This window comes from Condylostylus longicornis, unplaced genomic scaffold (assembly GCF_029603195.1).
Source record: "Condylostylus longicornis isolate FDR11 unplaced genomic scaffold, ASM2960319v2 ptg000011l, whole genome shotgun sequence".
Taxonomy (NCBI): domain Eukaryota; kingdom Metazoa; phylum Arthropoda; class Insecta; order Diptera; family Dolichopodidae; genus Condylostylus; species Condylostylus longicornis.
Window position 1 is genome coordinate 2,664,879 of NW_026577980.1, and position 17,259 is coordinate 2,682,137.

General features: G+C 26.0%; 1 protein-coding gene across 4 annotated transcripts; it reads left to right on the forward strand.

Annotated features, from left to right (window-relative positions):
- Positions 1-2,902: 2,902 nt before the first annotated feature.
- Positions 2,903-16,237, forward strand: LOC129619213 (prominin-1-A). Of its 4 annotated transcripts, none has more exons than XM_055534354.1 (19): positions 2,911-3,031; positions 5,293-5,710; positions 6,178-6,331; positions 6,421-6,476; positions 6,544-6,779; positions 6,869-7,056; positions 7,445-7,540; positions 7,721-7,923; positions 8,272-8,428; positions 8,504-9,035; positions 9,104-9,398; positions 9,502-9,755; positions 10,006-10,275; positions 10,603-10,647; positions 10,705-12,561; positions 12,759-13,031; positions 13,455-13,505; positions 13,577-13,630; positions 13,738-13,771. In XM_055534354.1, exons 2-16 carry the CDS (start codon positions 5,708-5,710, stop codon positions 12,838-12,840), a joined length of 4,428 nt encoding a protein of 1,475 aa, XP_055390329.1. In that variant the 5' UTR covers positions 2,911-3,031; positions 5,293-5,707; the 3' UTR covers positions 12,841-13,031; positions 13,455-13,505; positions 13,577-13,630; positions 13,738-13,771. The 4 variants fall into 4 exon arrangements, with proteins under 4 accessions (XP_055390330.1, XP_055390329.1, XP_055390327.1 ...); XM_055534352.1 differs by having other exon boundaries at positions 2,912-3,031; positions 7,712-7,923; XM_055534353.1 differs by lacking the exon at positions 2,911-3,031 and having other exon boundaries at positions 5,131-5,710; positions 7,712-7,923.
- Positions 16,238-17,259: the final 1,022 nt, after the last annotated feature.

The following is a 17,259-nucleotide window of genomic DNA, read 5'->3' on the forward strand; positions in this document are numbered from 1 at the left end:
CGAACTCCAGGCAGAGATTCCTTGGATCTTACTTTTTCGGGCACGCTACGGACTTGGCGGATGTAAGCGTTAGGAATTTGAACCGATTTTTAAAGGGTTCGGGCTGGTTCAGGTGAAAAGCTGGAGGGAAGATATCCGGCGGTACCACAAAGGGTCTAGTTGGCCTATGTATACACTTCGGGGAGCCGCGACAACCTAACCTAACCTAACCTTGTCTTTGCTTCTACTATTGAAAAAAATTTGTTTATTGCAAGAAACATCTTGTTATGTGTGCCATACCGCTATTCTTTAATGTTACCTTCTGACCTGAAATGAAAATACTCGAAGTTTTCTTTTATTATAAAGAAACGCAGCTTAAAATTTTAAAACGTTTTTTTTTTTTTTGATAAAAAAAATATGCACATTAACTTAATTAAATAAAAAAATGGAAAAAATAAATCCAGGAAATAAACACAAAGCTTAATACATATGAAAAGAGTAATCAAAAAAAAAAATCGTTTAAATTAATTTTTTATAAATTCAACATTTTATTTCCCATTTCTTTTAATTACAAATCAAATTCAAATGTAAATAAACATGTAAAAAAATAGAAAATATTATGAATAATAAAATACTAAGAAAAAGAAAACAATAAAAAAACCTTGCAATTTGAAACGCCTTGGCGCCAATCTAAACCTTGTCAAAAATAAAAAAAGTCTTCAAAATATAGTTCCTAGAAATGAGCTTTAAATTATATAACAAATAAAAGAAAATATAACAGTTTTTCCACTACCTCAATTTTTACAAAAGGTGACTGGAAAACAAACTACGCAATCTTTTCGTCATTTTAACTATTCAATTATGTACATACAAACATATTTTTTGTGTACATTATATATATATAGGTTGTCTATATACTATATTTTACATTATGTCTATTTAAATTATTGCAATAATGTAGTTCCTTTGCATATATAAAAGTTATAGCAACATGAGAACTTAATAATGTGTACATGTACTATGTGAATTGCTGTATGATCATACTATGTACATAACAAGTACATAACAAATTTATAATGAATATTTATATAAAAAAAACTAACATAATCCAATCAGTAATATAGGACTGACTGCTAATTATTCACATATAACATTAATGTTGTTCTATGCTCAAACTACAAAACAAACCATACGACGTCCAACGTAAATAGCTAAAATAGTGTAAAAATAAAATAATTTACTATTGGTTTTATTTTCGATTGTATTGGTTTGGTTCTTATTTAATTTTGTGTTTAATTTTCAAACATAAATAAAAAATATAAAAATTTAACAGACATTTTGTATGTGAACTAGTTTTTACACTTTACTCACAATTTTTGTTTCTTTTTGTTTCGCCTATCTTTATTTCACCATATTTTACATTTTATCCTATATACATACATGCCACATAATGAGTGTCTTTTACAATTTTTCAATTCTTTCATATAAGTGTGAGAATATTGAAGGTATACATAGAGTAGGATATCATTATCATCCTGAATTCTTCAGTAGGCCCCCTAAACGCGAGCGAATTTTTCAACTCAAAATGGAGTTGAAAAATTCGCTCCAACGCAAATTGTGTTTGTTTGTGTTTCAATGCGTTTATTTATAAGCAAAATTCAAATCAATTCCCAGCAAACCTTACACACCCCATTTTATTCAGAAAAAAATAATTCCTTTGTTATGGTCTGCACACGAATTACCTCATCGGTTCTAATTTGATCAAAAATAAGGTCAATGTTCGTGTTACAGTCAATGACAAACATTCTTGCATTTATACAATAAGTGCTCCCACCGTTTCGTCCTATTCCAGACATCCTTTTCAGATGGATCATCGAAAGGTAATGTCCAGGGAGTACACCAACCAATAGCCTCTAATTTGGACAACCAAGTGTGGCCAGTTCCCGCCCTTTCGGTCCTGCATGACACATAAATTTTTTGAAGTGAAGTAGATATCGAGCTTTGATTTGTTGAGTTTGTAAATATAATCGAATTTGAATGACCAACAAATTTCAGTAAAAATCCATACTATAATGGAAATCTAAAAATTATGTGTCTACTTTAAAATAACATGGTAAAAATTTATACCGTTATTTTACTTTTCTTTTTTATTCAGCTTTAAATACTGGCTACTTTTCCTTATTCTTTTTTTTCCTTTCATTTTGCAAAATTTTCTTTTATTTTTTTATTGTACCTATATTTTGTTTTTTAACTAAATTTAGTGTGTCATGTTGCACTCGATTTTTCTATTGAACCTAACAAGCAGGTGAAATTTTTTACGGAAAAAATTAAAATATAAATCTCTTCTCCTTTTTGTAAACTTTTATTTCTTGTAAAATAAAAGCGGTCAAAATTTAAATGAATCCTGTATAAGAATATGAAAAAAATTTGGTTTTGAAATTTTAATGTGAAATAATTTAATAATATTTTTTATATATAAATATTAAAAAATACAAAGGTTTGTATATGTGTATAAAGTACAACATCCCTTACTATAAAGGATAACATCTTTTAAAATCTACATCATTTTAAAATGCATTGAAGGATAATATTGGGTTAATTTATTCCATTTATTCAGATATTAAAGGACAAAACAAAAAATTGAATGTTTTAGTTATTTAAATAAAATGCATTTGATAATAAATTGTTTGTAAAACAAAAAATTAAATATTAAATAAAAAATATTAAGTGCATGTTATTAAACAATAGAGTGAAATAAAATTTACTATTTAGTTATGTTTCCGGAATACTTAATGAGCATTAGGTGCTTAAGGCATAACTTAGTGATTTTTTTTTTGAAACTAAATAAAATTATTATTTAAGTTATATTTAAAGTTATTGGTTATGAAATATTTTATTTTTCTCTAAAATTACTCAAATTTTGCATTTAAAGACTGAAGGTCAGTTCTTAAATAAAGTTTAAATAAATTAATAATGGTAAAAAATTATAATTTACAAATAGAATTTTAGTTTTGGGGAAAACTGGTGTTAAAAATATTACTAGTGTTGTGAGGTATTTAATCAAAATGAATAAATATTAAACATATTTGATTTAGATTCCTTAAATTTAAAACTTATAAAATAATGTATGTGCATAATAATAATTTTTATATTAATTTTCATTGATAACTTTTAATTCAAAATGACGATAAAAAATCAATATAGAAAAAATATTTCCCTTTTTGAAAACTTAACAAATAAAAATATTTTAAAAGGTGCAAGAAAACTAAAAACTAAAAAAGACAAAACAAAATATTGAACACTAACTTCAATATAACAATATATATATATATAGTTATATATATTTTATACATAATGAAAAAAAAATTAAATAAATCCTATTAAATTTTGCACATATGAAAAATACTAAGAAATATTGTAAATGAAAAAATAATCTTTAATAAATAAAATAAAATTTTTCGAATGTAAATTATAAAAGAAAGAAAATATATGTAAAATAGGAAATATTATATTATAACTGTGCTACGTATATGAGAAAGTGTTTTCAAGTATACATTTATTAGCTTCCCATATTATTATAGCATAAAAATTATGAAATAATTATAACAGTGTTGACAAATTAAAAAAAAAAATTATAATCATTTAACGTATTTTGTAGCAAATGTTGCAGTTAATTTAACGGATATATATTTAATGTTACTATTGCGTGAATACGAAGTAGCACCCACCATATTACTATACAGCTTGTTCTGGAAAGTTTTAATTGTGCACCATAATTGTATAATTGTTCAAGTCATAATTATACACCATATGTCCATAAAACTTTTATATAAGCACTATGTTATATATAGCCAATTTAGACCCACTACCTAGGAGCGTATAGTTTTTTCTATATTATAATTTTCTCTCTAACTCTATTTTTTTCTCTTTGACATATTCTCTCCACCTTAGCTTGACATCATTCCTAAGTATTTTGACTTCATTCTACTACACATATTTGTTATTTTGTGAACTTGTTCAATTGTTGCATACTTCGTGCAAAAACCAAACTGGTGGTTTTGGATTATATCTTAATTTTCTATTACTTATCAGCATCAGCCTTGTTAACAATAATTTTTCAAAAAGCTTTGATATTATTGGTAGTAAAGAGACCGGCCTACATGACTTTGTCTCCAAGTATTGAGAACATAAACATCCTTTATGTTTATTGCTGCATTCATCAATTTTTTCAAAAATTTCAATGCCCTTCTGGGAAATTCTCTTTTTATGTAAGCGGTAATGAGATCAAAACCTAAGGCCTTTTTCATAAATATTCGTTTAACCAATAAATTTCATATTTATATTATTTCAAATTTTTTTAAATAATATTGATAATATCAATAACATCAACAAATATCGTTCATATATTTTAAACGTAATATTTCTGGTTTTACAAAAAATTTATTGTATAATAACAAGGTATTATATTATATTGCTTTCAATACAGCAACGAAAATTTGTTTACTTCATTAAATTACATATTACAAAAATGGATTTATTTATATTTGTGCAATTCTACTATACTCAAAACAAAACAAAGAAAAAATCTACAAATTTAACTTGTGATATTAACAAAAATATATAATATATTACCTATTGCTCTTTATTGTGAATGGCATATAAAGGAAATTATTGTGAATAGAGGTTCAAATTGATTTTATCGAATATATAAATTTATTTAAATTATTTATATGTAATGATGACATTAAACGTGAATCAAAATTTAATATGTGTAATATAAATATAACAATAAATAATTGGATAAATTTATTATAAATTATATTTTATTTTTATTCTATAACCATGTTCTGTTATAAATGACTTAAAATTTGTAATTTTAAATTAGAATTTATAACGAAATCAATGATTTGAAAAAAATCACATTTTTAGTACTGTCCCATATAAGTACATACTTGTGCGTTTATCTTAGATAATTAAATATTATACACCATTAAAATAATAAAAGTAAAAAATGAATTTATCTCATTGAAAAATAATAGTAGAACCGAAAAAAAATAATGGAATATGAAAATAATATATAATAAACGAAATAATCTGTTGTAATATTCGATGAATAAATTAATTTTGACATATTTTTCTGTTCCGTTTTCATTTTCAAACTGTGTAGTAACAAATTCGGAGTAGTTTGATTGTTGCATTACTTGAAACTAAACGTAAGCAACGAAATTATAGAAAATGACATTCGTACGTATGATAAGATAACGCTACGTAGACTAAATTTATCAAATTATTATATTTATTCTTATTATGTAGGTAAATGAACAACAAATAATGTAGAGGTGTATTACAATATTTTAACGGAATGTATAATAAATATTAAAACGGAAATTTGATTTATTGTTATTGAATAATTAAGTGACAATGTTAATATATAATATTACTTAATTTATTTGCAAAAATTTAGTAAACAAATAATAAACAAAAATTATAATACTTAACTTTACAAGCGAAATATTGCTGAATATAAAATAAAGTTAAAAACACATATAATCATGGAAAACTGCTATAAGAGAACTTGTGTAATATTTTATTATTTAAACAATGTGACAACACTATTAAAATGAGTGTTCTAATAAAATATAAAACGGTAAAAATCATAAACCCATAATTATTTCAAAACATACATATTAATTTTAGTGATCAGACGAAAGCAAGAAAAACTTTCAAAATGGTAAGTTCAATATATTTCATTTAGTATATAATAATTCATATTTAATTTTAATTTTCAAAAAGTAGAAGACATCCGAGGTAACATCGCAACTCGATTAATGTTGGGCTATAATTTTTTAATAACTTCATAAATTCGTATAAAATTCCAATCTAAATTGATTCTAAAAAGAAAAATCACATTTTCCAAACAAAATAAAAAGCAATTATTGTCTATTACAAATGTCAAATTATTAATGCTTTTACAGCACCAATTATTGCCCTACAAAATATATGGTTTTGGTTAATAAATGATTAACTAAAAGTATCATGACCTTTATATAAAAACGAACGCATTGCGAAACATCTCGTCAAATTTCAACTTTAAAAAGAGTCTTCAAAAATTCATAATTGCATTTCTTAAATCTAAAATATATTTTTTTTTTCGAAAATAATTTAAAATTTTTATTATTTTGATTAACAAATATTTAGAATGAAGAAGACTCACACAGTCTTGCTAATATTAATATGAACACTACATCACTAACATATAGCGTACCTGGTTTGGACATAGGAAGTGGAAATATAATTTATACATCAATTAGTCAGTTTTTATCAACGATTACACCATATGATTTGCCACTTAGTAAGTTCCAAAGAAGATTATATTTATATTATTATGTTTATAAAAGAAAAATTTCATAATCTTAATTTTAAATTAATTCTAATATATAGATTTGGTTAGAGACGCTTTGCATTCAAACCTTACTTTAATAGATTTTGCTGCTAAGGTAATTTTAAATTTTTTTTTTTTCATTTTTGAAAATATTAAATTGTGATCTTATTTAAATTTTTAAGTCATTACAAATTGAATCAGGTTTTATTGTCATAATGACATTATTAGTTATAATGGCATTTATACCATTTTGTTCAACAATTGCATGGTGCTGTAAAAAACGTTCTGAAGATCAACTTTATAATACTGAAGAACCAATAAATCCATTAATGTTAATAGATGATACATTAGAAAATTCAATACACTGCCAACGTAGGGCATCAATTTTCATTATATTTTTATTATTTTTAATTTTAATGTAAGTATATGTATATACATATATTGTATTTAATTTTAAAATTTTGTAAAATAATTAAATTAAAAATATATGTATACAAATTGTTTTAGAACTTGTGATATTGCTCTATTTATGACAAATAGTCAACTATCAAAAACAATTGATATGGCACCAGAAGTAATAGAAGCATCAATTTATGACACAACAGTATTTTTAAAGAATACTCACACTCAAATAAAATATCAATTAGATAATGGTTTAGATATTGCCATAGAGAATATTACAAAAGATTTACATGGTAAGAATCAGTTTATTAAATTTTACTACATGACACGAGGTGTCAATTTAACGACATGAAAAAAGTAACACATGCAAAAAATTATTGTTTTCATGTTTTCCAGTATTGTCCTTGAAATTATCAATTCCTATTTTGTACTCGTATTAGTTTTACCCAAGAGCATTTTTTATTTTTCTCAATAATTCTACTGAGTTAAATGACGACTTTATTGTCAAACTCACATTTATTTATAATTTTACTTAACATTAAATATCAGAGCAAAATGTCAGCTTTTGAACCTGAAGTAAAATTATTAAGTGAATGTATCAGTAATTTTATCCAGCTAAAAATCAGGTTTTTGATGATATTTTTTTTTTAATTTTTTAATTTTTAATTTATAACCATATAGATATTGACGTACTACTCGGAGAACCAATTAAATATGAAGTAATTGCACATACAGGAATTGAATTGGCTTTTGATAGTTTGCAAAGTATTAGTATGGGTAAGAATATATTCAGATATGTACATGCATATCCATTTATTATATCAAAATACACTCGGATATAAATAAAACAAATTTCATGCGAACATTCATACAAACTCATAAATTTAATCCTCATTATTTTGTTTTTGTTTTTATCTTTTTTAACTTTACCTATATGAATAACAAAAGCAAATACAGAACTGATAACAAGAATTCAATTACTACAAGATTCAATTGGTAAAGCACTAAAAATATCTCAAGAGGCTGCTGCTCGTATGGAAGAATTACAAATTCAATTATCCGTTTTACAAAGACAATGTACATTTCGAGATCGACCACTTTGTGATACATTAAGGATACGAAGTTTTGAAGAAAATGGAATTATTGATGCATTAAAATCAGTAAATATATAATATCATATATTTTAATCAAATTATTTTCTATGTAGTATAAGAGTGTAAATACATTTATTTAAGGAAAAACATTATTAAATTTTAATGAATTCAAATTTAAACAATGTCAAAATATTGATTACTACAGTACAAGAGCTAGTTGTTAATATTCAAAATTAATGTCAACACTTTTAGATCAATACTTTGAGGTCTTTTGCAATATTTAATCAAAATATATTAAAATTAATAATTAGAGAATTAATCTATGAATACAATATAAAATTTGTACATTATTTAAAGAAATAAAATAATGAGAAAATTTAAATATTTAATATAAATTTTAATTTTTACATTTAGTTACAAGAAGATCAAAATATTTTCCGTATGAAATATTTAGGAGAGTTAGAATCTGGTACTCAAGTACAAAATTTATCAAATGAAGTGGCAATATCTAGATCAATATTTGGAAATTATCCTGAACAATTAAAGCGTGATACAGCAATACAACGAAATGGTAAACTTATTATTTTCAAACCATTTTTAGTTTTAATATTTAAAGTATATGAAATTTTTGTCATAATATATACAGAAACACTCGATCAATTAAAAAATATAAAGTATAAAACAACAGCAAATGCTCATCTTTTAACACGTACTATCGTATCATTATTGGATGAACTGACCGGTACCTGGGAATCAATTGAACCACATTATAAAGATTTACAATCATGGGAAGATAAATTTTGGAAAATGACATGGGCAATTGCATTATTAATTGTATGGATTTTAGTATTTATGAGTTTAACATTTTGCTGCTTTTTATGTGAATCACGTGTTAAAGCAGCTGTTATAATGGTTACTTGCGTTATTATAATATGTGTTGGCAGTTTTCTATTAATGATATTTGGTGTAATAACAATGGCCGTTGGTGGTAACACAGAAATATTTTTATGTCAACCATTATTTGATGAAAGAAATGAATATGAATTTTTGGGTAAATTATTTGATAAACCTGGTTATGTATATGAAACTGAAAAGAAACATGGCATAATAGCTGATCTTTTGAAACCAAAAGAAAATAATAAAACATTTGTTAACGTTAAATTAACAACAGCAATAATGTTAGTAAAATAATTGTAGATACATTCATACTTTAAAATTGTGTTACTTATATATTATTCATTTTTAGGGAATGCGAACAAAATAAGCCCTCTTTTAAAGTATTTCAATTGGATGCATTTGTTGATACGGATACAAGTCCAAAAGTAACAAAACAATATGAAAGTGTAAATAATGCAGTTAATAATATACGTGTTTCTGAGAAAACATTGTTGACTTTAACACATTCAATACAAAAGATACTTGAAAGTATGTTACAAACATCTGATTTGAATTCAACAACATATCGTGCTAATATTGCCCAACCAACACCGGAGAAAGATTTAGCAACATTTATTGATCAAATGCAAAGAGTTGCATTACAGGTATAGCCGTTACTTTCAAGCTTATATTTTTTTAATACTTATTGATAAATTTTCACTGAAAAAATATACAATATTGAAAGTTTGTGATTCTTTTCTTTTTTAGATACAAGATGTCGCCACTTCAGCTCGTATGACAACTCTCGGTAGTCGTGCAAAACGTTTGCAAGCTTCAATACTACAACCGTTGGAATTATTACGTAATGAAATTTTGTATCATTTAACGGCATTAGAATTACAGAGAGATCCATGGCAAAAGCAAGTTAACCAAACTTTAATACATTTGAGAAATATTCAGGGATATTTAGAAGCAACAGCAGCTGAAATATGTCAGAATCAAACTAACATTTATAGAAAACGGTTCGTTTATTTTTTGTTTCAAATATTCATCATAAAATTCGAATCAATAATCCTCCTTTTAAGTTTTTTTTATTATTTTTTATTACTTTTTTTATAACATAAACAAATAGTCCAAATTTTACTATTTTTCTTTATATACCCGCAATAAATTTTAATTTCATCTTATTTTTTGAAAAGACTTCGAATTTTATAATGATCTCAAAAATATATATTGTATGTACTTATAATTATGGTTATAACTATTTGGCAGACTGAAGTCATATCTGGCATTAGACAAAGGAGCGGTTTCATATAGTTCATTAGGAGAGAAAACAGCAATGTGCCGTCCACTTTTTGATATTTTCGATGCTAATCGAAATTTTCTATGTCGAAATATTGTCGATTCAATTAACGGAATTTGGTTTTGTGCATTTTTATCTTTGTTTTGTTGGGCAATTGGTACACCATTAGCATTGAATATAATTTCATTACATTATAGATTAATAGCCATCAATCAAGTGAAAGGATCAAATGCACATTTGTAATTTTTAATCTCTATTTAACGTAGTTATTTGTTCAAATTGTATTGCTAAAATATAATATATTAGGCGAAGACTAAAAATATTTTCGGGAAATTTACAAAACAGAAAATTTAAGCTGGAAGTTTACTGCTAAAATATTTTGTATTTTTTATTTCTTGTTTAATGCTTCTCATCTTCAAAACAAAACTTTCGTATGACATTTATTATGTAAATCTCAATTCATTAAATCGATTTGGTTCGATTCCATTAAGTGCTGTATTATAATAAATATTTTCGTATATTAAACTACTAATATACAAATAACCTTTTACCATATCCCATTATAGAGATGGAAATCGTAACGTTACATGGAGATCTGGTGATGCTAATAGGTAAAATTTTATTTTGAAATGTATATGTTAATAAAACTAACTCAAAAAATATTTTAGCTCACCTAGACCATCACCAAGAACACCAAGAACACCAAGAACTCCCAGAGCTAGCTCACAGCAGCAAGAAAGAACTCGTCCTAAAGCAAAACGACCGATCCGACAAGATACCGTAGAATCTGCTGGAAGTCTTCGTGACCAAGACGAAGAATACGATGAAAATCAACCTGACTCTGATGACATTGAACCGCCAATGCCAAGTCAAATGCGTACATCACGTGAATTAAACCGAGGAAGATCACGTGATTTAAATCGAGAAAGATCACGTGAAATAAGCCGAGACAGGTCGCGCGAAATGAGTCGAGAAAGATCACGTGATTTAAGCCGGGGTCGATCTGCAGAAAGAGGTGGAGATGGAGGTACAACACCCCAAGATCAAGCACCAAAAAGGACTTTCCAAGATATCAGAAGAGAAATGGAAATGGAGCGATCAGGAAGATCAACTCCAAGATATCAAGATCAATCGCAAACGCAAGATACTATTTCTCGAAGAACTTTCCAAGATATGCGGAGAGACACAGATATGGAGCGATCTGGAAGATCAACACCAAGATTCCAAGATCAACAGCAGTCACAGCCACAAGAACCAAGTACTAAAAGAACTTTTCAAGATCTTAGAAGAGAAATGGGTATTGAACAACCAGGAAGATCTAGCCCAGAAAGCGACGAACCCACACAACCACAACAAACCGCTCCTAGAAGAACTTTCCAAGATGTTAGAAGAGAAATGGACGTGGGACAATCTGGCAGATCAACACCAAGAATTGAGGAGCCAACGCAATCTCAACAGACCATTCCTCGAAGGACGTTTCAAGATATCAGAAGAGAAATGGACATGGAACAATCGGGAAGATCAACACCAAGATTTCCAGATCAACAGCAATCGCAACAACAGGAAACCATTCCTAAAAGAACTTTTCAGGATATTAGAAGAGAAATGGGCGTTGAACATTCAGGAAGATCATCCCCAGGAATCGGAGAATCAACGCAATCACAACAAAGTATCCCCAGAAGAACATTCCAGGACATTAGAAAGGAAATGGGAATTGCACAATCAGGAAGAGGATCGCCAGAAATCGAAGAAACATCGCAACCGTCACAAAGCATTTCGAGAAGAACATTTCAAGATATTAGGAAAGAAATGGGAATTCAGCCATCTGATAAATCAACGCTTCGAGTTCCAGACGCAGGAGGAAGGAAAACATTTCTGGAAATTAGAAGAGAAATGCAAATGGATCAAAGTTCTAATGAGACTATTAATCGACCTCGACCATTTCGTGATGTAAAACGTGAAATGAGCTCAACTGATCAAATGAATGAATCAACTTCTAAGCGGACATATCGCGATATAAAAAAAGAAATTTCATCTGAAACACAAAGGCAACATCAACGTCCATATCAACAACAGCCACAATATCAACAACGGGAGCAAAGTATGAATAAACAAAATACTAGCGAAACCGGTCAAACTCCCCGACTTACATACAGAGAATTAAGGCATCAATTGGTTGCTGAATCTGTGCAACCTATAAATCTACCATCAACTGATGAAAATAATAATACAACTGGACGTCGTACATACCGTGAATTAAGACATGAAATGGAATCTGATGCAGGTATTGGCCAGAATCGAACCTACCGTGATTTTAGAAGAGATGAAATGGATCGTGAACAAAATAATAATGAACCATTACGAACAAATAGAAATTTTAAAAAAGATTATTCAAGAGATTATAGAGAAAGAGATGTAGATAGAAATCGAAATAAAGAATATCGCGCAAAAAGATTACCACCGCCACCACCTGCACCGCCACCACCAATTCCAGCTTCAGATTCTCATTATATGAACATAAACAGGTTTTTATTTTGCTTACCTAATATCAGTTTTTGTTTTTGTTATTTCTAAATTATAATTTTTTTCTCCAATACTAATTTAAAATTTTATAATTATTTTATTAATGTAATAAATTGTTTTTTTTTTTTTTAATTTCCTAATCTTTATATTTCCTATTTTGTTTATATTTTTTGTAACCAAATCTACTTACCTACCAAAGTTCAAATAAAAGAAATACTCCTAATCCAGCCGAAAACGAAGATGATTCTGACATCGAATTGGATGAAATGAACATAATATAAATCGAAAAATAATTAATCCGGTTATTATGAAAAATTAAAACTAATTTAAATATCTCGAATTGCAATTTTAACACCCAAAATTAAAACAATTTTTGATACCACAATAAATATTGAAATGAATCAAAAAAATAAAATAAAAAACTTAACAAAATTTAATGAAAATGATAAAATAATCAAAATTAGAGAAAAATGTAAGAATTTTGAGAACTTTCAGCTTTAAATTTTATTTGTAATTTGGCATTAATCGTATTTCACTTTCTCGTAAATTTTTATTTCATTTTTACATTTGCAGATGACATAGAAATTTTATTCTATAATAAACAATAAGAATATTTCAAAAATTTTTCGAAAATAACTGAAACGAAACACACCGCAACATTAGAATTAAATTAGATTTTTGTAGTCACATTCAGAAGATTGACTATCTTGCATTTAAAATATTAATATTATTATTTCGCTATATATAATAACAACATTAAGCATATACCAACATACATGTATAATTAAAATAACTAAAACGAAATCTAAAAATATCATTATTAATATTTTTTCGAACCTACAAACATTTCAATATTATCTTTTAATTGGTTTTTTTATATATTTATTCTTTGCAGAACAAGATCTGATACTATGTATACAAATCGTTTAAATAGTTGGGGTCTTCAGTAAGTTTCCAATAAATTTTAAAATTAATTAAGCATTTATTTCATATATTATACATACTTGATTTTTATAGAGATCAAAGACCCCCAGTTCCGCCAGTACCTCCACCGGTTCCTTATATGAATAGGTAATACGCAAATTCCTTATATTATGTAAATACATACATATGTAAAATAATATGTGTGAATAGGTACATTATGTACAACAACGTTCTTATAAATATTTTCTTTTTAGGCAGGACAGTGTTCGAAGTGTCCGATGGGAAACTACCGAAAATATGTCTTTTGAAGAAGTAGATGCTGGAAATCCAATTATAATGGTCGAAAATAATTTAGTTTAATAATAAAAATAAATAACATTGATTTACATGAAATTTAATTTAATCACTTATCATAATTATTTCGCGACACTTATATTTATATATTGTGTGTTATAAGAGACATATAGTTTAAAATTAATTTAAGTCAAAACATTTGCTTTAAGAAAAAAAATATACCTACATAAATATATCACATATGTATATATGTTTGTATCTGTATATGAGAAGCCCCATTATTTGCCACATAGATCATTCACTTTATTTTATTTAATAATAAATTGAAGGCGCTTCAATGCGAATTTATTTTAATTAATTAACAATAAACCAAAAAAAACTGTTTCAATCCTAAAAAAGAAATTGGGGTACAATATTGATTATACATTAATTATTCATTAAATATAAAAATTTAAAAATAGGTTTTTTCTCAATAACGAAAATAATTTAAGGTAAGTGTCCCTATTACTGACATATTTCGCAACAAATTCAACTTTGGCGTGAGATATTTTATATGTGGGACACAATAAATGATCGTATTTTCGATTTTTTGAATAATTTGGATAATTGGGAATAATGTTTTTTATAAAATTATTTAATCAAAATATTTTTTAATTCATAATTTTTCGATTAAAGACGAAGAGAAAAAATGTTCCTAATATTGACATAACCGCAAATGTTTGCGTCTATTACTGACAGTTTGTGTACCTAATACTGACAATGTAATTTTATATGCTGTAATCCATATTCTATATATGAATAATGGTTTAAAATGGTTAAAATGATAATATTCAATAAAAATGGAATAATAATTTGGATTTCTACGGATATTTCATTTTATTTAAAAAAAAAATTAAAAATTAATCATATTATAATTCAAACAAAAATAAAAAAAATATTTTTTATTGAATTAAAGGTAAAAATATGTGAAATTCAGCTGATTTGAATTTATTATTACTGTAGAATGTACTTTTGCTAGTAGTCTTAATATGCAACAATGAATAAATAAAAATTTTTAAAAGATATTTATGAAAATCTAATTCGAAATTATATAATTTTTTATAAAGTATTATAAGTAATATTTGCTACAGATGTATTCTTATAAATAATACCTAAAATATGATGTACCGATCACACGAAATTATAAGAAATCATATCAATATATTCTAAAGCTGCTAATAAGCCTATTCTAAAGCTGCTTTTTGCTTTAACAAAGACTATTTATGTATTAAGTACGTAACGAGAGCAACCCATTCTTAATTTTTGGAACAACATTTCGGGTTATTAAAAAGGACTCCTTTTCTTATTTAAAAAGAACCATTTCCGTTGTGATATTTGTTATGACGTTAACGTTTACAGTAATTTCAAAGCATTTTTTTAGAAAGCGAATTGTACTGTTTTATTGACAGTATTGTATACAATATTGACACACAATTTGTTAGACGAATATCACTATTAAAAAGGTAAAAAGGTCGCAGTCAGATATAAGTTTTCACAAATGTAATCGATTTTCATTCGACAGAAATAGTTTAAACAATTTTAAAGTATAAAGAAATTATGTTTATTAATTAAAATGAATATCAAAATTAAAACTTTATACTGACATAATTTTGTACATAATATTGACCCTCTTTAGATCGTATTACCGACACCCGTTTTTAAAGCTAAAATACTCCGAACCTGTAGTAAATTCTTAGTGTCAGAATTCGGACATTAGAAAGAAAATTCAAATTCGATTTTAATTAAATAAATACGAAAATAAAAATTTAAATGTTCTAAAAATGACGACATTTGTAAAAATACGGATTTTTGACGTATTACTGACACATATGTCAGTAATAGAAGCAGGGTCGAATTTTAGATGTTCCTAATACTGATAGGAATTATTTTTTAAAATTCTTATTTATTTAACGTTTTTACTCCGAATAACTTAGAAAATAAGATAAAGAATAATCAAAATATTTAATTTAATATAAATACATATATTTTTAACCGTCAAATAAGTCAAAAAACAATAAAAACAAAATCGGAAAAATTAAGCAAAAAGTATAAGAAATTCTCCAATGCAACCCACTTTTGCTATGTCTATGGAAACAAAACTGATTTATGTTCAATATTTTGGAGTTATTTCAAAACTAAATAAAAGGAAGGATTGCGATAATTTGAATTAATCTAGAAATAAAAAAATATATATATGTTGTATAGAGAAAATCTCTTAATAATTATAAAAAACCTCATGTATGTCAGTATTACCGCCACTGTCAGTATTAGCTACACTTACCTTATTATGAAATTAATATTTTTCTTAAAATTTTTAAATTTATGATTTTTTATAATTAAGCAAATCAATTAATTAACATATACATATACCTATGTGTGTATAAATATAAATGTAATATAGATTTAATAAAGTTTTTTTTGGATTATTATTTTCTGTAATCAATAACCCTTTCTAGAATTCAATAAATATAAACCTTTTTATTAATATTGTACTTTCTATTTTAAATACAAAAAAAAATCTTAAAAGAAATTTAAATAGACCGTTCCTCTATACGAATTTTTTGATAACTGACAGACGATTTCTGTGTGATTCCTTTGATGACTGAATATCTACATCAAGGACAAAAATAAAAAATATTTTAGGAGATATTTAAAAAAAATATTTTTAAAAACTTTGAGCATGTTTTCTGAATAAACTAATAGAATCTCCTTGAAGTGTTTGAGAAAATTGTACATTATATAACACTGATCTAACTCAAAATTTGAATTCGAGAAAATTGTAGTGTAAAATTTTTCTCCTAATAGCATTATTTTATAAGTTATATTGTAAGCGAAAATTTGCAAGCTAGTGAACTGGGGCCCTACTATGTAATTCGATTTTCGTGTAAGCAATAACAGTTAATCATTTAAAAAGCCGTTAACGTATTTTTGTTGTATAGATTTGACATTTGTTAAGCGTACATTTGTATCAAAATATAAAGCCATCTATCGGATTAAATGTCTCTAAATATTACTTTCTACTCCATTACTTTGGTTTTATATCGTACGTTTAGAACACTGTTTTAAAGTTTTATTGTTTACACAAAGTGAAACGCCAACAATTTTTCAAGCGAACTACAGTTTGTTGAACGGCTAAACTTCTTTTTGTATTTAATCAAATTCAAAGAGAAAAAAATCGTGTCTAATAGAGTGAACACTAAATAACCCTATACTTTGTTTTATCTTATATGTAGATATTTCTATGGTTATTTTATTTTTTAGAATGTATTAGTTTGACAGCTCAGTTATGAAAATCGATTTATACTAAAATCGAAATATCCAATTCGTAAATTATAAATTAAGTTTATGTTAGTTGAATTTTCTATTAAATAATTTTGCAACGTATAATAATCCAAATTCCATAAATTACTATTTTTAAATTTACTTTACAAATTAAATATTTG

What these genes read in the sequence shown, in the direction of transcription:
- LOC129619213 (XM_055534352.1), top strand. An exon ending in TTATTATTTTTAATTTTAAT is followed by an intron (nt 6,780 to 6,868) that starts GTAAGTATATGT and finishes AAATTGTTTTAG; the next exon opens with AACTTGTGATATTGCTCTAT. An exon ending in TGCAAAGAGTTGCATTACAG is followed by an intron (nt 9,399 to 9,501) that starts GTATAGCCGTTA and finishes TTTCTTTTTTAG; the next exon opens with ATACAAGATGTCGCCACTTC.